The sequence below is a fragment of the Zonotrichia albicollis genome, chromosome 12, assembly GCF_047830755.1.
Source record: "Zonotrichia albicollis isolate bZonAlb1 chromosome 12, bZonAlb1.hap1, whole genome shotgun sequence".
NCBI lineage: Eukaryota > Metazoa > Chordata > Aves > Passeriformes > Passerellidae > Zonotrichia > Zonotrichia albicollis.
This window is the reverse complement of record NC_133830.1, coordinates 9124817-9152088: the sequence shown is the minus strand read 5'-3', so window position 1 is coordinate 9152088 and position 27272 is coordinate 9124817. Positions and strand designations below refer to the sequence as shown.

At 43.1% G+C, this 27272-nt stretch overlaps 1 protein-coding gene across 3 annotated transcripts in view; it reads left to right on the top strand.

The window, feature by feature from the left end:
• SETD5 (SET domain containing 5) overlaps positions 1-27272 on the top strand; it is a 67931-nt gene that overhangs the window by 3118 nt on the left and 37541 nt on the right. For 2 of the 3 annotated variants that reach the window (XM_074550546.1, XM_074550545.1), the window contains exon 2: positions 26808-26913. Coding sequence is in view for 1 of the 3 variants with exons in the window: in XM_074550547.1 (XP_074406648.1) it covers positions 22967-23037; positions 26808-26913 (177 nt within the window). In the remaining 2 variants the exon portion in view is untranslated. Of the gene's footprint in view, positions 1-22862; positions 23038-26807; positions 26914-27272 lie in introns of all 3 variants that reach the window. The other variant, XM_074550547.1, reaches the window with a different exon arrangement.

The following is a 27272-nucleotide window of genomic DNA, read 5'->3' as shown; positions in this document are numbered from 1 at the left end:
AATGGGAATTGGTCCATTGCCTCACATTCTGTTGGATAACTGGCACCGCTTTGACAAGGCCCTGGCTCTTCATTTTACTGTCAAATCCCAAGTGACCTGAAAGTAATATTCCTTAGCTAATGTTGTCTGATATTTCCCTACTGCAAGGTGGGGTGATGAAATCCCATGTACATTTGAATCACTTTTTAAAAAGAGCCTCAGTTACTGCAAGATTTTATTTTAAAACTAACAGGTCAAAGTTGAAAAAACACAGGAAAGGGATGGCATTGAACTGGAATCTCAGAACATGCAAAAGTTGTGCTCTTTTTTTCTGGAGGGAGAAAACCCAACCAGCTATCATGGATTTAAATTTTCCAAATGTTCCTTGAAGTAAAAAAAAAACATTTTTAATTCAAAGTTCCAGGTGCAGAATGTGCAAGGGAGAACTAAAAGTGTGATGTCCCAGACATGTAATTTATTAATCTGTCCAGTCTGTGCTTTCTCCCATTTTGGATGATCAGACTTTTACAAACTTGAGTTGAATGATGTGATGAGATAAAAATGTTTCTATCTATTCTGGCAATATTAAAACAAACATAATGACTGTTCAGAGGTTTGAAAATTCAAAAATCATTGTTCTCATGACATTATTGCTGTATTACAAAAGCACATTTGTGTTTTTACTCTGGTGCTGCTTGTGTGTGTAACTCTGAAATTTTGCCAATGAAATGCTGTGTTGTGTGCAGTGTATGAGAAAGATTGCAATAGGCAAACTGTTCTTTATGTGTACAAGATGTAGTAGCAGTGCTTGGGTTGAAATGCTAAACGTGCTTAAGTGTACAGTGTGTAAGCTGTTAAGTCTCAGTTGCCCCTATGAAACTTCAGCTGCTATTTGATTTTAAAATAAAAATTCTGTTGTATTTTACTTGTCTATTTAGTTTTTTTCCCCCTCTTCCAAATTAAAAGAAAAATAGCTATGGGTATTACAGCTGTTACAGATTCTACAGCCAGTCTTTGGCTCCCATGACCAACTTGTGGCAAGAGTTAGCACAGTAAGTTTGCACTTGCATTGTTAGGGACGGGTTTGTATAAATCTGGCTTAACCTAAACCTTTTGCTTGTTTTGATCATGGAAAAAGCCCCAGACCATAATGCAGCAAGAGTTCAGCATTTTGAAACTGTGGGAGCTGAGATTTTTTTTTTCCACTTTTTCCTTTTAATTCCTTATTGAAGCTGCTTGGGGGATCTTGGTTAGGGTTGGTTTTTTTTCCACAGGATTTGCTATTTTGGTGGCAATTTTCCAGTATTCCTGTAGCAAATCAGCCGAGCTGCAGCCCCTGTCCCTGCTGAGCAGGGAGAATGTGCAGTGCTCCAGGCCTCCCTGCTGAGCTCACACAGGGGTGGGACTTGCTAAGCTGCTGAAATCGCAGCTAATGCCCACTGAGCATGCTGAGAAACAGTTTTTCAACTGCTCCTAGTTTAAATTTTTTTTCTATAATTAGCAAAGATGCTCTTTGTCTCGAAGGATGATCTGTGGGACAAATCAGGAGGTTCTGGTTCATCGTCCCCCTTCCCCCTCCCGAGCCAGTGGTGAAGTAGTATTTTCCTGTAACAAAAATAGCTGAAGAGATTTTTCCCTCACTTCAACTGATGAGTCTGAACTTGAAAAGCCGTAGCCCAAAAAAAAGAAACCTTCAGCAAATAATAGTCTTAATGCTAGTTTCTGTTGCCACAAGTCCTATAGGAGCATCAATATGGTTCTTTAACTTGTAAATCTGCATCATTCTGATCCTTAAATCTAATTTAAATGCTGAAACAAGTAGAACGAACAAACTATATTTTAAATAATATATTTGAGAAATAAAGTATTTCTTGGTGAGTTTTATTTCCCTCCTGCCAGACATGCACAAACCCCAATTATTTTAATGAGCAATATGGGAAATATTCAGCAAAGTGTACTGATGTACTCAGACTTGAAGGTGGAAAAATGTGGGAGGATTTGTCAGCGGTTTGAGTGGCAAGCTTTTAGTGAGCGGGAGAAGTAATTTCTTTTGTGGTCAGGAATCTAATAGTCTCACATTCACCAAACATGAAGAAAAAAAGGGGGGACTGAGAGAGAGGAACGTAGAAGAGTGGCATTGAGAAATGGTCAGGAATTTGACTTTTAGAGTGAAGTTCAGAAATGATCTGTTGTTTATGCTAAAGTGTAATCCTTATAAACTTGATAACGTAGACAGGTCTTGCATTCCTCCCTGAGGGTCACAGAAGGGCTAAGTTTAGCAAAGGGGAGTTAGCCCAAACACTCAGATCTATCTAGTTTTCAAGGCAGGAAACTTTTCTGTTTTCATCCTGTTCTAAACAAGCCTAGGGTTTGTTTTTTGGGTTTGTTTTTTTTCACTTACAAGCAGCCTTTTGAGACAGAATGTGAGTTAACTTTAAAACCAAAATGCCCTAAAATATTTCAAAGTAATTTCATAGTAGAAAGGTCACGGTGCTTTTGATGTGTTCATATTTAGAACATGATTACAATTGCAATCATACACATTGACAAGAAGATATTGTCTGGATTTGGTAGCTGCTCATTTAGTGACTCAGGCCTATTCCTGTTGTCCTCACAGAACTCATACCAGGGTTTTCTTCTGCAGCCTTGCTGATTTACAGGACTAAATGTTTTCAGTGACCGTGCCAGCAACCTGGAAAACAGTTTGAAGTTCTTTCTGATACTTTCTTTCTTTCTTGACTTTAAAGCAAGCAGTTTGAAATGCAACTTGTTGATAGGGAAGGCGTGTGAGACCCTGCACCGAACTTCTTAACAGACCATGCCTGCTGCTACTGATTCAGTAAAGGAAAAAAAAAAAAAAAAAGAAAAAAAGAGGATGCAGCTTGGAGTTTTAGTTCATTGGCATCAGATTATGTGGCCTCTTGGTTTTGCATGACTTTGAATCATGAAAATAAGTGGCAGAAAATTTTTGAGGATTATGTTGATGGTCATATTTGGATAAGGAAGCCCATGTAAGACAGTGTTGCTCACACTGTAGGACAGAAAGTCACTTCTTGCTTCTGGGAGCAGAATATGGGAGGTGCAGAGGTTACAGCTGGTGGAAGGATAAGACCAGGAAGACTGAAACTTCTCATCACAGCTCCAGGTAGTGCAGAGAATGGGAACAGAGGCATATTTTTCAGTGTGGTCATGTTTCCCAGAGCTGCCTCTGCCCAAATTACATCTTTCTGGGAATGCTTTAAGTCAGATTTTAGGACTGGAACCCCAGCAGGATGCTGGTGTGGAAACTGCTGCCAAGGAGCAGTTCTCAACTGTTTTTATGGGAGAGAGTGAGGAGGTGAGAACGTATCCTTGCTTGTAGGCAGGAAGGAGTACACTGGGAGAAGTTTGAGAACCAGTGATTTGGGAAACTGAAGTGCCCTGGGGGTTCAACATGGAGCCTTTAAAATAGCATGCCTCAACCTGAGCTGCACTGTCAATTTATAGATACTTGGAAGAGTGCACAAGCCTTTTGCATTTGTGTGGCCTTTAACTAAAGACACTAAAGCATTATTTGCTGTGTTTCAGTGGCATTGAATTGAAATAGTTTATAATGTTACAAGAATGCTTTCAGTAACACGGCTGTAGATTAACTTTCACTACAGCTAAGATCTGGAAGCTTCCTGTATAAATTCATCTGAAGTGAACCTTTGAAGAAAAGATGACTGCTTGATAGAGTTAAGTAGGCTCTGTTTGACTGGAGAGGAGACTGGCTTGCTGGTTCAAAGTTCTCTTGCAGTTTTATGAACTTAAGGATGCTGGGGTTCAAGATGGCCTGGAAGTTAAGAGGGAACAAGGATATTTGCAGGGTGAAAGTCAGGTTCTGAGCTTGTCACAAACTCGCTTTGTTGTGCAGTTTTTCTAATTTCCACCTCAGGCTTTGCTTGTATATGGAAATTTGTGTGTTAAACTGGAATGGGTGTTTGTGACGCACAGTATATTCACTGCACAGCTTTGTGCAGGTTTTTGGTGCACAGCAGTGTTCCATGGCACTTCAGGCTGACAGCCCTGTTCTTCCCAGTGTCACTTTTACCTCTCTTCTGGCCCATGCCTGCCCCAGTAGCGAACTATTCAGGAAGATTATGATTCAGAAAACAAGTGCATTTCATTTTTGAAAGGAAGAGTTTTCTGCTGGCTTCTGCCTGAACTGCTTGACTGTGGGGTCAGGTTAGCACCAGTGCAGGGAGGGATGGGGAGGCTGCACTGAAGCCGTGCCAGCTGAAGTCAGCTTGAAACTATTGCAGAACTGCACCCTGCGAGCGAGGTTACTCCGGGTGAAGTTACACGAGACAGCTGAGCATATCCAACTGCTCTGCTGCTGAATGGGGGAAGTTTTGTTCCCCCTTGCTCTCTCACCCAACGGGGAGTTCTGCCTTTTTTGCCTGCCAGCTCTGGTTCCTGCTGGATTCCTTTTCTGAACTCCTCCAGCTTGCAAACCCAGCAGAAAGCTGTGTTAGGGTTATTTTATGTTTTGGGTTTTGCTGGATTATTTTTTTGCCAAGATAGTGAACTGAACTGGCTCACTGAGAGATTTGTCAGGCATCCAGAGCCCTCACAAAATAAATAGGGGAGAGCATATGGGTGGAAGTGCAGAGGATGTGGTGGGGAGCGGAGAAGGGGAACAGGGTCTCCGCCTTTCGGTGCCGCACCCAGCACGGCCAGCTCAGGCTGTGCCCTGGAAGTTCACTCTCTGAAAGGAGACTGAGCCACCATCCCTGCATGCTGACAAACCTGTGCCAGTCCCTGAGTTTGTGCCCTTCATCACTGTGTGTGGAGTGCTTTATTTAGACAAAGCCTTAGTTAGCTCCCTGCTTGAAAATTTGTGCCTTCATCTTGTTTGTTTGAGAAGCTGGTCAGATGTGAGTTTAATGTAGGCTTGATCTGTGATGGTGGAGAAATGTTACAGCCTAAGCTTGGGGCTTAACTGTTTCAAACCAGCAAAATATTGTAGGTATACTTTTGCAGAAAGTCAATACATCTGAAAGCTGGAGTGATGGCTCATTTTGGAAGATGGAAAAAAGTTAATTGGTATAAAAATATTACTAATCTGTGTAAGTTAATGCACAGATACACAATATTTTTTTTTATACACAATATACCACACAATATTTCCTTTTTTTTAACCTAGGAATTAGAAAGTCTTTGTTTTGTATTTTCTTGCCAGTTGTTATGGGTAATGAAATACCAAGGTGTGCAGAAAATTATAAATTACTGGAGATACACTGTCAACAGTATAAAAAAATATCATGGTGTGAATTCCATATAACTTCACTGAAACAACACAAAAATGTAATTCAGCCAAGGCCAGTTGCAGCAGAAACTTCAATCCTATTTCTTTAATATGGAAAACTTGGTTATAGCAAATTTGAAATAAGGCAATTGTCTGTGCACTACAGATCCTGTTGGGTGCTGCTCTGTCTGCTCACTGCGAGCTGAGTCTTTGTCTCATACCTGGTGAGACTACTTGGTCTAACACAACTTGAGGCAGCATTTTGGCTGTTTGTGTTTGAATAAAGGTATTTAAATGTTAGCATGTCATGACATCTCCAAACGTGTATTGCTGTGCAAAAAAAATTCATGATGGGTGTGAGCAGTATGTCTCATAAGAAGGAAATCTCATCTGTTGCAAGGGTAATGTTTTATTTAATGAAAACATTTGCAAATAGCCCCAAATCCATCACTCTGCCATAAGGGAACCAAGCAGAGTGTGTGCTGCCTTACCTTTGTAGCCGACAGCAGCTGTGAGTTTCTGCAGTGAGGAGCTGAAGGCCCAGGTGAGCACTGGGTGATGTGTGAGGAGAGCTCTGGGGATCCCTCGGAGTGCCCGTGTCTGCTCCCCACCCGTGCCCCGGGCTAAGGCTAAGGACTCAGGCTCGGAACACATCATTCATCTGTGACAGAGGCTGGCCAGGAGGTGGAAAGCTGTACTAGGACCTTGCCTTTTGGGGTATGCCATCCCAAATCTGTCTCTTTAGATATGTCCCTTATCAGTAGGATCTCTGCTGAGGTTAAGGCTGTGACTTGTGAGATAGGCAAAGGAAATACTTTAACTCTGCCCTGCAGTGGTGCTGTTTGGAGGGGCTGTTTCTTGCCTGCTCTGCCTGAGGTGGGAGGCGCTTGGATGCCCAAGTCCCAAGGCTGTTGGCATTCTTTTCACACCTGTGGAATCACCATTAGTGCTGCTAAGAGTGGTGCTTGTTACCTTTCAGCTTAGCTCCTGGAACACTTGGAGCTTGGTGTGGGTCACTCAAAGTCCAGAAGCTGAGCACAGAAGCGTTTGCATCTGACAACACAGGTTTGATCTCTGGTGGATTCTTTTTGGCCACTGCAAAGTATCTCTGATTCAAAGTATCTTTTATGAAATGTTCAGGTACAGAATTTGTAAGAAGATTAAGAACTCCCAAACTGAGGAAGGACTTTCCCCACAGGCTGCCATGGAACAACACAAGAGTTGAAATTGATGTGTCACAGTTCCTGTTTCCTGCTCCTGCATTTCTAAGTCTTACATATGCAAACAGCAGTAATAAATTAATAAAGAATAAAGCACTAGCATGTTCTAGAAGTGAGACTATGCATTGAAACCTGCAGTCATTAGTTAAGCCTCTCTTGGGTGCAGCTTGGGACTGTCAGCTTGAAACTGGTCAGCAGAAATTTGTTGAATCACACATGGAAAGAGAATCCCAGGGAGAATGCAATGGGATATCCAAATGTTCATGTAAGTTCTGTGGTTTTTCAGAACTGTATGAAAGTGTAACCAGGTTCCTCTCCGTGAAATCCTTCACTTGAAAAAAAATTTTAAACAGTTTTTAAACAGTGTGGCACAGCAGAGATGGATGGGGAGCAGGCTGTTCTTGTAAGCAAAGTTTGTAGCTTTCTGTTGCTCTTCCAGTGTCAGAGTTGAGGCGTCATTCCTTTTTCTGAGTAATAGTTAAGCAGTCTGTTCCCATGAGAGTCACTGGGCTGAGGCAATACTTGAAAGGAATTCTAAAATTTTCAGTTTCACATGAAGAGAAGGTTGTGAAGGAGGAAAAAAGTAGCTTTGACACATATTTTAAAAATGTTGGAAACTTTTTGCTGAAGTTGTTGAGAGATGGTTGTTACTGAAATGGTACATGATTTTAAAATGTAGAAATTTGTCTTAAACAATTGGACTTTCTGTGAAATTTTGTTAGTACTGAAAAGGTGTCATTTAGCTTTGCTTAAAATTTCTGCAGTTTCACTGATCATTGCTGATTTTTGGAGTCTACTGCTTCCCTCACAGGATATGTGTGTGGATCCTTAGCTTCTAGTGATCAGGAATGAAATGTATGAAATGGCCAGTGGCTGAAATGTTTTTCAGGTGCTTTTTGACCCCTGAAAGTTCAAGATGAAATGCTGGCAAGGTGAAGGGCCCCCACTCTGTTCTGCTTAGAGCTAGATACAGCCATGGCTTTCATGTCAAGAAACACTGTATGTGACATCTCAAGAGTGGTATTTTGATTTTACTGATAAAAATATTAAGGCACAAAAAAGAACTTACATAGGACATCTTCTTATAAGCAGTGTGGAGGTACAACATATTTGGTTTGGGGGTGTTTTGTCTTTTGGTCTAGTGATGCAAATTGCAGTTTTAGGTGGCTGTCTCACCCACACGTCCATGTTCTGTGGTGTTGTGTTCCTTCTCTATGTACCTTCACTTTCTTTCAGTGAAGCTGCTGTTAGTAGGTGTGGTGGGGAGTGCATTAGGTGGTGGATACAGGTGAAAACATCTGTGTGAGTTGGTGATGGGGAAGCATGGTAGTGTGAGCCAGGCTGTTGTCCCTGCCTGTTTTCACTGGCTTTGTAACGCTCCAAGGTAGTTTGGGTTATGAACAATGCTGCTACTGATTTGTAGCCACAGGACTGATAAGCTGTGTAAAGGGGCCTTCAGAGTACTTTGGCAAACTGTGTTTGGATATGTAGTGTGCACAAAATCTATCTGCATTACTCAGGAAGATAATTCCTGTCTGTGCTGTTTTCCTTCTGTGTTTAGATCATTCTCCTACCCAGCTCTTACCCAGCTGAGGTCTCAATAGTTCTCAGTTTTTCCATAATGACAAAATCAAATTAGCCCTATGAGTGGTGCATGTGAAATTCCTTTTGGTTAAAGCACATTGCCCTGAATATTTCCAGGCTGGTTTTGGTTTTTTTTTCTTGTGAAAATTCAACATCTTGTGTTTGGAAGAGAAAGGAGAAAAGATGCAGATGAGGAAATGCTGTTGTTTAAGGTACAGGGAGGAACAAGTAACTTGTTTCTAGAACATAATCTGTCCAGCTGTGACTTAGTCATCTTCAGTCTTATATAAAATGCATTCAGTCTAAATAGTTGAGCATCTCCCTCCTGAATGCAGCAAACCTTTCATGCTTATGTGAAGATGTGAAGCTGTAGCAGGCACAAGGCATCATCTTAGGAGTACCTTCATACTTGGGAACCTGCAGCATCCATCATACTGTCAAGCCTCATTTACTCATGTGATGGGATTTTTTTTATTTTATTCTGTTCCACATTTTTTTCAAGCTTAAAGAAATTCCTTGCTGTTGGCAGAGAATACAGCACTAATAATTCCAGACAGGAGAGCAGAGAACGTAACGTGAGAACAGGGGTGACTCTTGAATCAGACTGAAGGTTTTGTTCATCTCTGACAGGGCCAAAAATTGATGTTTGAGGAAGAATGTAAGGTGAGGAGATCACAGGATCTTGGCTAATGTTACTAATTTCAGTGTAGTAGTTCCTGCTGTTCCATTACATGCAGCCCTGCTCTTAGTCACTTGAATTTCACATAGCTGTTCTTCAAGGAAAGGGGGATAACTTGACTATTATGAAATGCTTTTATATGGATAAATGTATTTCCACACAGGTCCTTTGTTTATATAATTATGGAGGTTTTGGAGGGGTGGGGGAGATTTTTCTTAGTGACAAGCAGGAACTTGTAAGCTTTGTAGGAACTGGCATGTGTGAGTTGAGAGATATTCTGTGCTAGTTAAGGGATGATGGACAGCCTTGTTTAGGTAGTCAAGAAAACTGATGTTGTACAGCAACAACAACATTGCTGAGTGTGTTGTTAAATAAATGTATTGATAAAGAGAGGTGTTGATAAATCTTATGACTGTGGACATGGAAGATGACTTAAAATTCTGTCAATACATTTCCCATTAATACACATTTCATGAAACTGGGGAAGCTGGCATCTTCAGTCACATATATATGCAAGGGAAGGTCTCCTTAGGAGGGGTACTTGGAGCTGTGCTTCACATGGGTAGTTGGAGCCATTCTTCAAAGGCTTCTGAGAAAGTGTTTGATGTAGTTTTAGTTCTAAAAAAAAAAGTTCTACAGTTTTTTCATTAGAACTAGAAGCACACTGTGCTCACTGTGAAGACTTAATGGGTTGGGTTGATGCTGCTTGGGGACCCCAAGGCTGCAGTGCATTGCATGATTTTTGTGGTAAATCCATATACTGTTTTTGAGGCTGTGCTTGACAAACATGGCCTAGCTCTCCATGTAAGCTGCAATGCCAAGTGTAAAAATGACTAGGTGAGATTTTCCATTCTTTGTTAGGTGGAAAGTCAGATCATCAGAAGGTTATTTTTGGCCTTAAAATACATAGTTACACAAAGACTTAGTGGCCCTGGAGAAGAAATGAGCAGTGCCCTGAGCAACTGATCCAAGCTGGCCCCTGCTTTGGGGGTAGGGAGACAGTGTTCCAGTCAGTTTAACTTTGAGTGATCCCTTCAAATGTGGATTATTCAGTGGTTGAGTGCAAGACTGGGTGTAGGAGGTCTGGGGGAACATGCCTGTTTTGGGTGGAGAGGGTAAAAGATGGGAGGAAGAAGGCTATACTCTGATACTGGAAATGTCTGTGCTGGAGAAATTGTATTAACAGTGGAGACCTGAAATATCTGAGACTGGAACTTGGCAAGGACACACCTAGCTTTATAGATGTTTGTGAGATGAAATCAGATTTTAATTCACTGTTCTTTAGATCCTTTTTATCTGCATGGCATAAAATATTTGATGATTCTTGATCACTAGAGAGGTGCTAGTGAGTAATAAAGTATATTTAGGGATCTCTGAATTGATTTGCTACATTTCAACAAAAGATGTGAATCCATCCAGATGCAAGGTGATGCATTTGTTATCAAACCAGCAGACCCACCTATAAATTGTGAAACAGAGTCTTGGAAAGCAGTAGCTCAAAGGGCTTTAAGGTCTTTACAGCTTGTTGCCTTTACATTGTACTTGGGCCATTATTTTATTTAAAAGTGTTAATGTGATTCCTGGACATATTGAAGAGGAGGGGGAAAAAAAGTGGGGGAAAGGAATGTGAAGCAAAATAAGTAATCTTATAAACATAGCAGTGTTGAGACTGATACTGGAATTGAATTTTGGTTTCCATGCTTCAAGAAGAATGCCAGTGTATTTGGAGAGAATTCAAAGGACAGCTGCAGAAATGATCCAGGGACTGGAAAATAAGCCTCATGATGTGAGGTTTAAAGGAGCTCAACTTACTCAGCTTATTGAAAAGACAATTGAGAGAGGACTTGATCTTTCTGTAAAAGGACTTGTGAGATTTGCTGACAAAGACATAGCAATATCAACTGAGGTTAGACAAATTCAATTTTGAAGTACAGTTTCTTAGCAATGATAGTAATTAAACATGAGATTTGTTTACAGACAAGGCGAAAGGAGCAAATATTCATCTTAGTCTTTTACGAAAGGCCCAACATAGTTCTTTTTGGAGAAAATACATTGCAATTTATTTTTTAAAATTATGATAATATGCCTTTCCTGATGCTGGAGTTTAAGAATCTTTGGAGATTTTGTGCCATGATCAGTTGGTGCAAGTTCAGGTACATGAACTTGCAGTCACAGCCAAGATCATGAAATTAACATGAATTTAGAGGAGAAACAGTTAAGCTGGTGCTAGAATACTGCCTTGCATAACACACATGAGATGTGAAGGGAACTCTGAAATTTAATGCTTTGTGGTCTGCATCACTGGAACGCAGCTCTTTCCCATACTGTGTTTCTTCAGATGTTTAAGATATGGTTAAGGCTTTCTGAAAGCCCCTACAGAGAAGCCCTGATGTAACTGTGTACACTCACGGTACTCAGATGAGCATTCCTGCATTCCCGTTGGCCGCAGCAGAAGTCTGTAAATCTTTTTCATCCTTTTTTAGAAACAGTATGAAAAAAAATTGCACAATGGCAATATGATTATAATTCTTCTGAGAGTAAGCACAAACTCTCCTGGTAGGTTTCATTCTTAAATGAATGTAGGATATTATCTATCTCTCAAGTTAACTGGACTTTTCAGAAAGTTTATTTGTGTTTGAAATAATTGTAAGAAGTGGTGTTCTGATGGCACTTGTTTGCTGGTTTTCATGCTGTCCAAATGAGAGTACTTCAGCAATTCTACATGTCCATTACATGGTAAATTCACCTTGGGGAATCGAGTGACTCAGTTTGGTAATGGCTCCAGATCATGCTTCTACTTTTTATTTGCAGTTGTGCATTCCACCACTCCCTTGATGGCTGCCAAGTTTCTGTATTTCCATAGATTACCTTGTTCCAGATGCCTTTGCAGACATGCAGAGCTCTTAAATTCCCTTCTGGTAGCTCTCAAAATCTGCTGCTTTGTGCAGGTGGAGCTCTCCTGGTTGGTTCTGCCCGAGTGCATGCTCGTCCTTGCCTGTGCAGAGGAGGACCTTGAGCTGCCTGGGCTGCTCTTTTCTCCTGTGTGCCTGCATTCCTGCCTCTCCTCTCTTCCTCCTCCAGGTCCAGTCAGGGAGGAGCCCCACTGCTGTCACCTCTGCAGCTGTGCAGTAAGAAAATGCTTCTATGTCCTATGGAAGAAAAGGCAGCAGAACATATTCTGAACATTTTCTATCAATTTGTCACATAAATTGTGCTGTTTCTGAGGTGGGAAAGAAGTTGTCTGGCAGCTGGAAGTTTCCTTGCTTAGGGCTAGAGGGATAGCAAACTGCAGGAACGTGTTGGGGCACTACACAGCACAAAGCAAAGACCTCCAGCTTCGAAATCAAGTGCAGCAACCCCTGCTACTCACCTTGTCCAAACAGCCCTGTCTGCCTTAACCTGCAGGAGCAGCTTGCAGGAAGAAGTCACAGCTGCACACAAAAGAGGTTGTGAGGGCTCAGTTTAAGAGTAGGGAAATCTCCCTCTTCCTTGTCTTCCCTCTCGGATGTGTCACTGTCCCCCTCTCCACAGCATCACGAGGCTGATGGAGAGGACTTGCTGGAGAAGGGCTCTCAGTCTGTTCAGCCTGAGCAACTTTTCACATTTCAACCTCTTTGTTTCATCCTGTGGTTGTACATACATGTGCTTAGTTGCATTTATGATAATTATGAAAAATACCCTGAATGTATCCTTCTGCTCATAATTCAACATTCAGAAAAGATGGAGGTACAGACAGCATTACAAAGATGTGTTCAGAACCACTCACTCAGCATGGCTTTCGTGTGAGCTCTAGGTGAGCACTCTTGGCCAACTGTTTGATGTCAGTGCTCCTGTGTTACCACCCACAAGCAGTTAAGGTGGTTGATGGTGTGCTGTGCTCTTCTCAAAGGAAGAAATTACTAATTTATGTGCAAGTCATCAGAAATAAATCAGGTTTAAGTGATTTTTGTCTTTTTTCAGTCACTGGTTGCAGTTGTTTCACTGCTAATTTCTGCTCATCTGCATTTGCTTTGAAAATGTGTTCAACTGGATTATCTGTTTTTTATTTTCTTAATACAAAAATGGACTATTCAAAAAAGTGATCGTGGCTCTCAGCACTGTCTCGCCAAGCTTTGCATTTGTTGCCAGCAGTTAGGAGGTTGGTATTTGGGAGTTTCCTGAATAAGCATTACACTTTTTTCTCTGTGACTGTAAGAGTAAGTCCGTGATTATATTGTTTTACAAAATAATGTACCAAAATAACTTTTAAAAATTTATATTCCTTAAATCTGGTTGGACCAATGTGTTGCTGGCTGCTGTCTTATTCTCTAAATCTGACTACTGGGTGAACATCCTCTCTGCATGGAGGATCCAACATGCAGAGCTGGGGCATGCCAAGTCAGTAGTACCTGCATTTTGGGACCAGTGCATATCTTACCAGTGCCAAAATACCATATAATGTGAGATGCAGCTCATCCAGAAAAGTGAGACACGATAAAGAACATCTCTTGGACATTGTTCAGCATCATTGAATGGTTGGAAGCCCCAGAAGGGGAGTTAAGGATTTTTGGCTGATGCTGCCTTTAGGCCTCATGAGTCCTCTGCACCACTGTCCTACTGACTCATTCTGCTCTCCAACAGATTTTGTGCTGGGAAAAGCATATCTGCCAGAAATGTGTGGATTTGCTAGGGGTTCCAGAACCGTCTTACATGACCATGAGTGCAGCTGGGCACCAGGTCCTGGGCAAGTGCTACATTTGGTGATGTCTCCTAGGAAGATGTCCCTGAGAAGGGGATATGGTGGGACAGTGCAGTGGGCTGAGACTTGTTACTTGTCACAAAATGGCAATATTGCCAAAATCCTGTACAATTCACTGGATTTTAATGCCTAACAGTGATTATGTAGCTCGGTAATGGACCTAACTTGCCATGTGCAGCACAGGTTGCAGGTGATTTTGTCACCCGGTTTCTCACTCGAGGCCCATCGGACAGACCCGTGTTTGTGGAACGCGGCTCAAGAGCGGTACACAAGCCTGGAGTAACTTCCTTACAACCTGGAGAAAAATGTATTTGCATGATCAGGAGCCCAGGTGCAAGGCTGCAAAACTTGCCAGTCACAAACCACAGAGGCCCGGTTGGAGCTGGAATGGCACTCGGTGATGGTTTGGGCAGGGGCTAAGGGTCAAAACGAGTCCTGTAATGGAAAGCAGGGCTGAACCTTCGCGTGGGAGCTGCGGCTCCATAATTGCCACACTGTGTGATGTTGCCATGGCTGCCCGGGCAGTCCCTGCGTGGTTTCCTGATGTGTGAGAGCAGGCCGAGGCTGCCGGCGAGCGCAGAGCTGCCCTACGTGTTTGGGGAGCTCAGGCGTGCGCTGGCAAGCCGCGGTGATGGGAGGATCCCTGTGTGGGAGATTGGAGGCTTTGAGCTCAGTCTCTTCCCCATCTCTTCCCTCCCAACAGATCAGAGAACGGGCTGTGATTTTTGCAGGACTTTAAAACACTCTTTTTTTTTTTTTCCCTTATTTCTCTCCATTGCAAAGTTCTTCATTCTGCCTTAAGCCGGGGTCGTGCTAGGAGCGAGGCTGCAGTGTGAAATGGAGAATCCTGGGGACACGAAGTAAGGCCTGGGGGGGCTTGCCGGGCCTGGGGGACTCTGGCATGTTTTGATCGCAGAGCCTTTGGCTGCCTTGCCATCTGCATAGCCTGTGAATAGTTTTCTCTGGCACAGACCTTGTTCCTTAGTGTTGCATCATCTCTGGGAGAAAGGCCAGGTCCGGAGCCCCAGCACAAAGGCTTTCTGAAGCCGATGAAGCTTGTTCTGTGTGCGGAGCGTCTCTCTCCTTCCTGTCGTCCTTTCCATGAGATTCCTGAAGCGGCCTCCGTCCGACAGCCCCCTCTCAACAGCTGCTTTTTCTCCGCCGCTTCCTGCACACCTGGCTGATGCAACGTCTGCCTGGGAAGCGCTGCCGGAGCCTCCTCTGAAGCGGGGTTGTTTGCCCCGATGGGAGTGGCCGGGCAGGCGGCCCTGTCACGTGGAGGCCCTAAATAGATGTATGAAGGACGTACAGCGAGACCTCGAGGCACAGGCAGAGAGTATTTAGTGGGATTATGCAGAAATCTTTTTTCCGATACTGGGACTGGAGGTTGCAGTCCTACTCCTGGCAACTTGTTAGTGGTTAGGCTTCCACTGGTTGTAAGTTGGGGATACTGCTCTGTGCCAGTAAATCCTGCTGATTCCCCTTCTATATTCAGCGACTTCCCGTGACTCTGGACTGTCTGAATTCTCATGGGAACTGTAATTCTCTGGCTTTGGATTTGATCCTAGTTATTGCCCTTTATTGCCGAGTTTCCCTCTGACCTTGCATGTGGTACAGGCTTTTCTCTCTGAAATACCTTCAAAATGCAATTTCAAGGTCTAAAGGTTTTTTCTTTTTGTGGGGGGGGTTGTCTGACAAGCTTTTAAATTTAATGTTTGTCTACTTAGGAAAGTTTAATAGTTGCATGGACGAATACTATTGCATCCACAAGCAACAAAATTTAGAACAAGGAACCACTTTGGTCTGTTAAGATTGAACCAATGTTATTTACATTATTTAAATTAATCTTGAATCTTACTTGATCTGTAGCCGTTTTCTGGTGTAGGGAGGTCTCTTAAAACCTGAAAACATAGGGATATATATGGACAAGATGTGGTGGACTGAGCAGTGGTACTTCCAATATTGCTTTTCCTAGTTATCAGCCCCATTGAAGAAATTTATTGCCCCTAGAACAGTGTCTGAATGGGAATATGTATTTTACCTGTTTCTGCTTTTAGTCCAGTCTTCTTGGCAATTGATGAGACATGGCAGTGTTTCCTTCCTGCCACCTGTTTTGGCAAAGACTTAGAGGAGATGGTCGCAGCAGTACCATCAGCTGCCACAGCTGGATTCACTGGAGGTTGGTTGTCAAACTCTTAATCTCAGAGTATCTGTTCTGAACCTTTTTGTTTGCATTTTTGTGACATACAGGCATTTGACTGTTCTCCTTCACCTCATGGGAAAAGAGAGCAGCAACCTCACAGTATAGGACCAGCATAGCAATTAGGATGTGTTCCCTGCGCTGCAGAATAGTTTTGCCCCATGACTGTTACAAAATCAAAAGTTTGTGGAACTGGAAGAGAAAAGGGATATTTTTCCTCTCTCCTATTCCACATACTTTAGTAATTTTTTGTCTCAACTGTGCTGCCTTATGTGTAATCCTTTTTTTCTCTTGTATTACTATATATTTTCCAGAAAATAGTAGAGAACTGTATTTGCAAAAGTAAAATGTAATAAATAGAATAAAATATACTAAATTTAAAAATATAATTTTAAATGCTTCATTATTAGAAGAATTTGTCACCTTCGCCAGCAACTTGGAATGCTGTGAGATAGAGCCACTGTAAAGCAATGTTTTTAGCATAGAAAGGGGTTCTTTTTGAGTCTGTGGTATTTTTCTGAATTTCTCCAGTATTTCTGTTACTAATTTAGTTTTATTTTGATGATTTTAGATTTTCATAGTGTTGTGATATTTTCTTGAAGACTTCCTCTGTTTATGATCCTTAAAGTTATGTGGGCTTTAATATGACGTTCTTGGTTGGGATAATCCTCTTTGCATTGCATTGTTGTCATTCCTTTAAAACACTGTCTGTGTCACCTGCTCAGCACACTGTGCGTGCAGACCATGCAGATGCTGCCAGGTCCCTTCTCGTCAGTGTGGGGTGCAGGCAAAGTTCCCTGGCATGTGCCTGCCACCTCTAGATAAACATACCTCAGAATAATTTGGTCTGCCACGGATCACTGCTACTCTTGTAATTTGCTTCTGCTTTCTAATATGGCATTTTTATGGAATTATCCTTATTAATGACTCTTCAACCAATTTACAAGCAATAGAAATTAAACTTTACAGTAAGGTTCTGTAAATTGCAAATTGGATGTTTTAAGAAAGTCCAAACAAACCCTTGTTTGGATCTTTACTTCTGGAGCATATTGAACAGTCACGGATGTGATTGAATTGTCCAGGAGAAAGTATTTCTGGAGGCAAAGTCTTTCCTGCCCTTTTTTTTATCTCCTACTAAATTTCTCTTCTATTTTTTTATCATAGTATCTGAAATCTGTAATGATTTCAAAAGAAAAGCAGGATTTTGTTTTGGTTTGCATAATATCTTGACTGCCGAAGCAGCAGCAAAGTTTTGAGGTTATTCTGTTTGCTTTTCAAAGTAATTTCTGCAGTCTTGGGTCAGTTGCTAAGAGTACTTGACTATGCATTTTGTAATTTCTCTGCTTGGTTTAATTTCTATCAGTTGCTCTCTCATTATTTGTAGTCCCTTAAGGTGTAGTTCACAGAGGAGTTTAAAATTGATGTTTTCTTCATGAGATAAAATGATGGAATTGTGTGGATGGATATTGTGAAAATTGCCTTAAAATGGCTTAAACCTAGTTTAATTTTTTTATTAAATTTACTTACTTTCCATCTGTTTCCAAATTTTATCAAAATCAGTTTAACTTGCTTGTGCCTCAGTTTTAATAATGGCTTACATAACCTTCACTGAACAACTTTATCATGCTGACATTGGCTAAGTAGGTATATGCATAGACATGTGTTGAGGTAGTGTGTAGTGCTTTCACAGGCCACTTCAAGAATAATGGGAATTGTTAATATGATTTCATATCTTGTAGGGAACAACTTGACTGATGCATAGGCCCATGGATACCAAAAGCATTTTTAATCATCCATATTCTAAAAGCAGTAGTCTTGCTATTCCCAGATCTTTGACTCCAGCTCTTGTGAGTGTGATGAGCAGGAACAGCTCTGACTGGGTTCTTGCTTTTTGACATTTTACAATTTTAAAATGCTGTTATTCTTGTTCTAAGAGCTTGTCAGTGTTTTCAGTGTTTTTTCAAGGTTTTCTAGATCCCAGAGAGCAAAATGAACTCTGAACCAAATATGTACATATAAGCATTTCTTTTTGCATATGGTTGGATACCTATAAACCAGGGGACAGTTTTGAGAAAGGCCTAAGACAAATCTTTAACCATTGTGCTGTGCTTGTCAATAATTTGGTTATCATGGTATGCATAGCTAGTAATGAATTCCAGTGTTGGCTGTTACTTTGATCCTTCCTGTTGCAGACCAGGGCTGAGTTCTCCCAGACCCCTTGGGATAGAATTGCTGTCTCGCTTTGTCAGCCCACTAGTAGATGATGTATGGATGTAATGATAATAGTGAATACCTATATCAATATTTCATTCTTTAAAACTGGCACAGCTGTTTCCTTGCTGCTTAGTGAACCCAGCTTGTTTTCAGAGCAGAGCTAAGCCATTCCTATTGGTAGATTGAGGCACAATTCAAGTACTTTTAGCAATCTGTTTCACTATCAGTTGGAGCTAAATGATTTAAGGATTTATCTGCTCTGCCCCAGTGTCTGTGTACATGTCCTTATAGAAGAACATGTCTGAAATTCAGGGAATTTGATGCATTTTTTTGACCTAACTGTTAAATACAGAAAACCTTGATCTGTTTCTGTTTGCTCTAAAGGTGCTTTCCCTTCTGTCAAGGATCTGACCTTGACATGAGGTTTGTGCATGTACAGGGAGTGCTTGATTGGACTCAGGTGGACTGTGCACATATTTGAGTGGCACTGGCTGATGAGAAGACTATGTCAGCATGGTAATGGAAGCTGTTCCTGTTTACATGAGATGTCCCATAGATTTTGATTATTCTGAAATTTCCAGGGGAAAAGATAAATGAAGAAGATCTAAGATGCTAACACTTGTTACACTGCTCCACATGCCAAGTGATTTGCCACTGATGCAGATGACAGTGTAAGTATGAACCCATCAGACCTTGCTGTTTCTGTCCCAAATGAGGCTGGCTGAGAGGATGCCAAAGAAGGCTGCATGGCAGAGCTGCTATTACCAGTTTTCCACCAGCTCTGGACTGGCCTGTGGCAGTATGAGGTGCAGGAGAGGAAAGTGCTTTGAATTTTATATGACTGGTAGTGGCGTGGGAGCTTAAAAAAATGTGCAACTCATTATACACAGAGCTCATCCTTTGTAGGTGACTTAGATGCCCATTGCTAAGCATAGAGAAGATGATGGTGGTTATTGTTCAGACATTAGTAATTCTGGGTTGTAAAAAGTCTGGAATCTGTTTCCAGTTTGGGACTTCAATAACTGGAGTTGCTGGGAAGTGTGGGGAGAGGAAAAGGAAGCGCTTGTCTGTCCTTTACTGTCTGCAAACAAGAAGTGGTTGCTGTCATTGCACATGGAGGTGATTTCCCTGTTCTCCCTGCCCTGGCTCACATGTTGAAGTTTTGCATAATCAGAAAAAGCTTTTGTCAGTTTGTCCACGATATGGTTGTACCAGTGTTACCTTTTTATCTTTCTTGGCCATGCATAAGACACTGGTTGCACAATGGTAAAGTATTTCAGGCTCTCTGTGGCCACAGACTCACAGATGTGCACTGACCCTGCAGAGGAACAGGATGAATCTCTGTCCTCCCCCTGCTTGGTAACTGCTTTGCCCTTGAATCTGTGACCGTGGGAGGGTGCAAGGGACACATTCTGTCCCCCCTGACATTGTACAGCATCACCTGAGCAGCACCAAAGGATGATGGAATCTGAATTTAGGTAGCACATGCAATCTGTGAGGCTGTGCCCAGGGTTTTTTCTCTGCAGGTGAAATTTTCATGATGCTCACAAATACTTTGTAGAGTCTGTCAGCAGATGTTGCACACCATGGGTGCCCAGAGGTGTCTGTATGACTGGGACACGAGTGAAGACAGGTACAGCCACATCTTGAAGGAGGAAGCTCTGGTGAGCTCTTTGACTCACCATGCTTGATTGTCCCTGTTAGTACAGACTTTTAACACCACAAGTAATAAAGTGAGTTTCCAGCAGTAAATTTTCTGCATCTGCTTTATTTGTACATGGATGGCACTGGCTGTGGAAGTGAGCCAATGCAGCGCTGCAGCCATTGCATCCTAAGCAGTGTTCTGAAAATTCAGTTCACTGTTACAGCAGCAGGTGTTGCTTAACCTTCCCTTGGCCAGCTTTGATTTATTACAGTCCTTTCTGTCAATACAGGATGTTACCTGAAGTAACTGAATAGCACATATTCACAGTGTAGCCAAGGCAGCACTCACAGTGGCTCAGTCCCTTGGCATGTGACCTGTGCTGAGAGAGAACTGGGGATCCCAGCTGGGCTGGCTGTGTGGGTGGATGCTCATCTGGGCTGTTCTGATGATGTTGGGGAAGACCAAGTATCCTTACACCAATATGACTGGTTAAGGAGGCTGCTGTGTAGGTGCCAAATGTGGAGGAAAAATATATCTTTAAATGCTGCACTTTCAAAACTAGATAAATATTATCTACCTGTTAGGCCATCAAAATTCCCATCTCCATTTGATTTCAAGAAGAATTGTGTTGTAAGGCAGACAGATTTGTGCTGTGGTCTGAAGCTCATTAGATTTGAATTAAGACACTGAATTTAGTAAAACTTCTTCCAGTGGCAGCAGAGAGAACTGGGTGTGACCTCTGGTTTTTTTCTCCTTCAGCAATATTTTTGGAGGTAGAGGTAGGAAGGACCTTGGGAATTGAATGTACTGGAAATTGGCCAGTTTGGTAGGTGAACATGTAGATCTCAACCCCGGAGTTTTCTGTCAGGCTGATGTTCTGCATGTTAGCAGGCCAAGTGTCATGGAGTCCAGACTGTAATGTAGCCTGAAGGTGATGTGGTCTTGGACAGCACTTGAAGCTGGTCTCAGCAATTCGTTTTGAATTGTCACATTGTCACAGTTGAAAGTACACATAAAATAGTACCAAACAGTAAAATCTGAACAAGGGTGATAGTTGGGCAAGTATTGCTGGGTCAACATAAAAGTGAAGTGGAATTTGCCTTGTTTAACCTTTTGATTTGCTATTTCATGTTTCTCCAGTAATCTCCTTCCCAAAAATGGGAGTTCGGACCATATCAGTGCAGCAGCATTTGTGCAATACTGATAGAAAGAGGGTTTCCTATGAGAAGTGGGTGAAAACTTGTCCCAGTTACCCCTGGACTGCCCAGGTATCCTGTGGCTCTCTAGTCCAGAAGCTGCACCTGAAATCCTTCAGTTCTGCTGAGTCACAGGCAGGCGGGAGGCTGGAATCCATCCTGAACTGTCAGGCTGCTGCCAGCTGGGTACAGTCATTGGCAAAGGCATGAGATCAATAGAGGAAAAACATCTAAACAAGTATTTAGAAAGATTACTGGGTGTGGGGAGAGGAAGAGTTTTCCATGTTCCTTAAAGGGAAGGATGCTTCAGACACTGAGAAACTTGTTGTATTGCTTTTAACCTTGTGCTAGAGTTTTACGTGACTTGGTTGAAGCAGGGATTGATGTCTGTAGCTTTTAGCTGTATTTTAGGAGCAGTTTGTCTCATCTTGTGGCAGTGTAGAAATCACAACTCTTGTCACAAGCACAAGAAAGGGTAAATAAAACACTTCTGGAAGGTCCTTTTATTTTTTTCCTCAGAAAACACACTCAAGGACACTGGGCTGTCTTGGGTTGGAACTGCTTGTGAGCTTAGTCCTGCCTGTTTCCTTTTTCATCTCCCCCCTCCCTGTGAGACCATTGCTTTGGGGCATAACAGGGAATTGCCATAGACCACTTAGAAATCTTTATGTGCTACTTCTGTAATTCACTGTATGTCTGTCATACTCTCTGAAAGATGTTCCATAGGGATGTATGCTGAAGAAGGAAAGTATTTCCTTGTGCCAAGAGAAGTGGCCTGCCTTTTAAGACAGGAAAAGGCAACATAGCATGTAGCATTTAAACTTTCTGACTCTCACTCTTCATTTGCCCTTATAGTGAGTGTGTGTTTTTGTCTTTCTGGGGGTTTTGTGTATTAAACAATGGCTGGACTGTGGTGTCCAAAGGCAGTTCCCTGTGAGAAATTCACTACCCACAGGAAAAGTTGGCTCACGGCCTCTCTGTAGCCCAGGAGGGTTCGCTGGCAGAGCCCCGAGATGCCGGGGAGCATGTGACAGCGGGCTGGCTTGTCTGCGCTGCCGGAGCCAGGGAAAGGCAGTGGAAAGTATTCAAGGCTGCCCTTAAAGTTTAACGTGCAGAGAGAGTGGTTGTCACCATTTTTCTTTGGTTTTGGAGCTACCTTTGCTGCATGCAGAAATGCAGCTTCTCTCTGTGTTGTGGGGGTTTCTCTCGAGCTGTGTAGAATAATAGCTCCTTTATGCTCATCTGTGTTACTGAGGCGATTTACATAACGAGGAGCTGATCCCATTTCACCTCCGGCCGCCATCCGACACGAGGAAGTCCGCGTTTATCGGCGATTTCTCTCGCGGCCGTACAAAGCGCTGTGGTCAGCAGGGAAGGTGGAGCCCGGGCTTCCCCTCACGGCCGGCGGCTGCGCCCCGGTGCCGCCGTGACTCACCCGGCTCCCCGCACACAGCCAATGGTCCCGCCGCATTCCCCAGGCGTGTGACGTGGCTGTGCCGCGGGGAGGTGTCGGGGACAGCCGGGGCCGCTGTGTCAGGGCTGGCTGAGCCGCCGCCGCGCAGTCCGGGATGGGCCTCGTGGCCCTGGGGAGCCCTCGGTGCTGTGGGAGCGGCTGCTCTGCCGCTCACGCTCCCCTGTGCTGTAGGCCTGGCAAATGCACCTACAAACTGATCTCCAGGGAGAGGTCTCAGCTTGGTCCACCCTGGCATTGTCTAGTTGTCCACATAGATGGATTTTGCCTGCAGCTCGTTTGGGGAAAGAGTTAGGAAATGCTGATGGAGGGCTGTGGGTGATAGGTGACAACTGCTGCTTATATGCAGAAGGAGCTAATAGATTACTTATCTGATAATTAGTCCTAAGTTTACTTGGGGGAGGAGGGAACTGTCATTATCAGCTTTAAGGCAAAGCAGCTCATTGCATGTCAGTCCAACACTGTAAAAAACCCCCAACCTCCCCACCAAACTACTGCCATGTACCTCTTCTGTGGCCCTACATATGAAAATGAAGTAAAAATGATGTGGCATGTCACTGATGGAAATCTATTTCTGCTTTTCTTTGCTATGAAAGCCTTCTTTAGAGGCATCCAGGGAGACCTGACCCCATAACGGAGATGCAATGCTTTGTTTCTACCCCGGTAGGTTTCCCCATGTCCGTGACGTGTTGGCCGAGGCTCTGCGGCTCCTCTCCGCCCTCGGAGCGGCCAGTCGCTGCCCTCTGGACTCCGTGATCCCCGACGGGCGTCATGAGCATTGCAATCCCTCTGGGAGTCACCACACCAGATACGTCCTACTCCGACATGGCTGCAGGATCGGAGTGAGTGTTACCCCAGGGATGAGGAGAAAGGAGAGCGGGAGGGTGCCAGAGGGCTCACCTGGAGTCGGGCTGTAGGATTGGTGCCTGTGCTTTCTCCACTCGGGAGAAAGGGGCTGCTGAGAGATGGGTATTAACAAAGGCAGTGTTATGGAAATTGGTAAGTTTGACAGAGGATATGGGGAAAAGGAGAATTCCAGCAGTATGAGGCACTCAACCTTGGGTTTTTTATCAGCTTGGCTAGTAAATCTATACTCAAGTGCAGGCAGTCGTGCGTTTGCTGTACCCAGGCTTGACGTTGGCATGGTACAAACCAGCTCCTTTTCCAACAGCTGCAATGTGAGGGATCAGCGTGCTGAACCTTCCTCTCAGTAGAGCCTATTAGCTCAGACTTGGTACCAGTCTTGTGTGACTGATTTGTGGAGACCTTTGGAGTTTGACAGAGATGTGAGACAGCATCAGCCTGGGTAGGCACCTTTATTTTGTTTCTGCCCCTGAGCAGACTCCAAGGAGCACACCTCAGAGAGCATCCTTTGGAGTCCCCACCACAGGACCATGTGCAGGGCTCTCACTGCAGCCGTATCTCTGAGGCCTGTTGGAGAGGACTTACCTTTCTTTGAAAACACACTGCTTCTGCAGAGTCAGGAGCATTTCAAAATCAGGAAATACTGCATTGTGATCTCTTCTTAAAACCCTTGTTTGAATGATGTCAGCTAGGATTAGAGTATGTTTTTGTCAGGGATGAGAGCGAGGGCTGAAGTTTATTTCTGTGTGCTTCTGCCTCCTGCTTGCCTGCATCCTTCTTTGAAACACAGACTGTAGTATCTCTTTAAAAAAATCTACAAATGACATTTTGGAGATAGATTTCTCCCATGTATTATCTAGAGGTATCTATTATGCAAATACCTGCATGTCAGCTGGATCAGTGTAGAACAGAAATTGCTCCAGACTATTGATTTTGATCTGTAAGAGCAGTGGGCTAAGGTTTGAATCACTGTTTTTCCCTTCCATCTCACCCTGATTCAACTATGCATAGAGTTTGACTACATGGTTGTACTCTCTGCAAGACTGCTAATGCTCTTTTTTGTCTGTCTTGGCACTGGCCCCATTCTAGCCATTCTGCTTTGTGATGCTTCATTCCATCCTAAAGCCCACATTTTTACATGTTGTTTTTAAACAGAGAATCAGAATCTAGTAAGTCACTCATCTGCGCTGGTTACGTGATCCTTCGCTTTTCAAGATCTATCATTTAGTACTGCTTGTCACCCTGCTTCTCCCACAGCAGCACTTTGAAGACTCAACATGCAGGAATTTTAAACTGTTTATGGCAGGAGGAAGAGTGCTAAATAGTTTGCTCATGTACTTTGCTTTCGAAGCTGAGCGTGGTAGGGAGAAGAGCCAGATGTGTCTGCGCATGTGTCCCTTGTAGCATTTAAGTATCAAAAAGACTGACTGTAAACCTTCTGCAAAGCATTTTCTTTCTCCCTTGTCAGAAATTTGTAGGTCCAACTTGAGGCTAGGCTGGAGTGCTAAAAAGGTATTTGAAGATTTCTGAATTGGTTTCTCTGCCTGTTTTCTAAAAATTGGGAATGCCAGGACTTCATTCTCCAGGCTTTGCATCAATGCACTGTTACTGCTGAAGTGTCCTTCATGGGTCTATTCAAAGTTAAGGCTGTCCTTCACTTTGCCTTTGAAACTCTTTGGTTTGATACATAAAGTCTGGGGTACCTGAGCTTTGTACCTCTTAAAAGGATTTTATTCCGAGATGTGCATCACGAAGGCAGTGGGGAAGGTAAAAGGAAAACGAGCTGATCTCTTTACAGGCTGAGCTTTAGCATCTTCCCCAGCCTCTGATACAGAGAGGAGGTGAAAATGGTGTTGCTGTTCATCTGAGGGTGCTATGGAGGCTGCAGAGTAGTTTTCTGTGTTAGTCTGACTGCATACTGGGAGGTGTGGAAGCTCCTTGGCATGCTGCTGCTGAGGAAGCATGGGCCCCAGCGTTGTTGCCCCTGGACACCGTTGCACCAACAATTCTGAAGTTTTATTGCTAATGCTTGCAGAGCATTGCTGGTATTCCAGTCTGACTGTGCTTAGGAATGTGGGTGACTTGGACAGAGGACATATCTGCTGTTTAGAGAGTTCAGGCACTTTTCCTTCTAATACTGAAATATTTCTGAAAGGGTTATTAAACCTGAATGGATTTGACACTGTACCAATCTGAAAGTCCTAAAGGATTGTTGCAAAGGCTGGATTATGTGGCAAGCTCTACATGGTACCTTTTATTAAGAAATACATCCTTTGAGAGAGAACATCTATATCTCCTGCTTCTGACAGTTTAGCTGGCTGTAGTCACATTGAAAACTGACTGAATTTATCATGTCATGCACCTAAATCCTGAGCTACAGAGTTGTTTTTTGCATAGGTGTAATGTCTTCTACTTTCTGCAGTTCTTTGTACAATAAATTATTGCTCCTTTATGTTGCAAAGACAGAGCCACCTTACTCCAGAATAAGCCAGAAGCTCAGAGGTTGGTGCCTTGGAGAATAGATGAGGTTGAGTGGCAGGGTGGGGCAAACTTCAGTGCAGCAGAGATTTCAAGAGCTAATAGGAAGTCCAAAGGGCAAGGGGTTGCTCTTCTTGGGTGCCTAAGCCCTGCCCCACGTGTGGTTGCTGGCCATTGTTTGATGGTGCCTGATTCATGCTGACTATGTAGGACCCACTGAGAATCCTGTGAGACCTCACCAGAGCAGCAGAGGTCTGAGGTAAAGTTTTCCTTTTCTATATTTTTCTTCCCTGCTTGCTCAGCTCCATGCTGTAATTTTGATGAAGATTCCATCTGCAGACATGATTCAGTAATATTCTGCCATACTCTGATACAGGCCCTACTTCTGATCTGTGCAGGTTATCTGACTTGTATCTTCTCCTTGTAACAGAAGACAGCATGTTTCCTTGCTGGTGTTCTGTCTCTAGCCTCATTATCTAATATCCCCTGCATTGAATTGCAGCTGTCCCTTCTCTGAGTAGGTTTTCTGCAGCTTTCTGCTGAGGATATACCTTTGATTTTTAGCTGTTTTTTTTCACCACCCTGTGGTGGAAGAGTGCATTGTACCTTAGCAGCAGATTTCCTGTTCTGCTCATTGCAGGCTGCTGTATAGAAAGCTCAGGGTGAATCTGATCTGTCTGTGGCCACTATCTGTCCAGGACATGGATTTTGTTGTCTCTTTGTAACAGGAATCTCCTGTTCCTGGTAGTTGCTGTCAGGATAGCTGCAGTTTTCATGCAGGCTTTATCACAGGCTGTTGGACTCAGGAACAATTGGTATCTGAGGGAGAGAGAAGCAAGTGCAGGTGCAGGAAAGCTGCTTAGCTGCAGTTGAAATAAGCTGTTGAAGAGATAAAATGGCAGTACTGTTCAGTGGCTTTGAGATTAGGCTAGCTGGGTTCAGAGGCGAATGCTGAACTAGACCCAATTTCCTCAACAATAAGGAAACTGAGCTTCTTACATGCTAATTACCTTTTTAACTTCCCAGACTGAGACCTAGTTTTAATGAGCTATATAGGGTGGCCCTTACTCAGTTCCTTCCCTCTGAGAGCAGGTTCATCCTGTACAGCTTCTGCACACATGATGCTTGGTGAAACGCATGACACCACCTCGATTTCATGAAGTTTCTTCATTTTGAGCTCATGTGTTCAATAGAAAAGAGCAGTGAAATACTGGCACTAAAAAAAAAATGATGTTGTATTGATGAGTTTTACTTCTGGCCCTTTCTGCAGCCCAGAGTCTGTGGAAGCTAGTCCAGCTGTCAGTGAGAAGAATGTGTACTCCAGCCACGGCTATGGGGCCACCCAGAAACACAGCTATCGCGGGCTGCCTTACGCAGTGAGTACTCTCTCTGCAGTGAATCAGCTCTTTACTGTCTACTTTTGCTCTTTTCTGCTTGTTCCATAGTTCTTTGCCTATTAAGCCTTAGGAATTTTGGCTTATTTCTTAGGGAACACTAAGTTAGAGCTGAGTGCTGCCATACGTTTTTCATTTCTGTGTTTATTGTTTGTGAAGTCTTGCATACTCTACAGCAAACTTTATTAGTGTTCTAGGTGATAGATTTTTAACTGAATGAACTAAATGAATGAAGTGTGAATATATATGAATATATAATATTTTCCTGGTGGTAATTTTATGCCCCATTTGGTTTATTGTGCACTATTTATACTTGTTTCAACTGCACAGATTTTCACAGT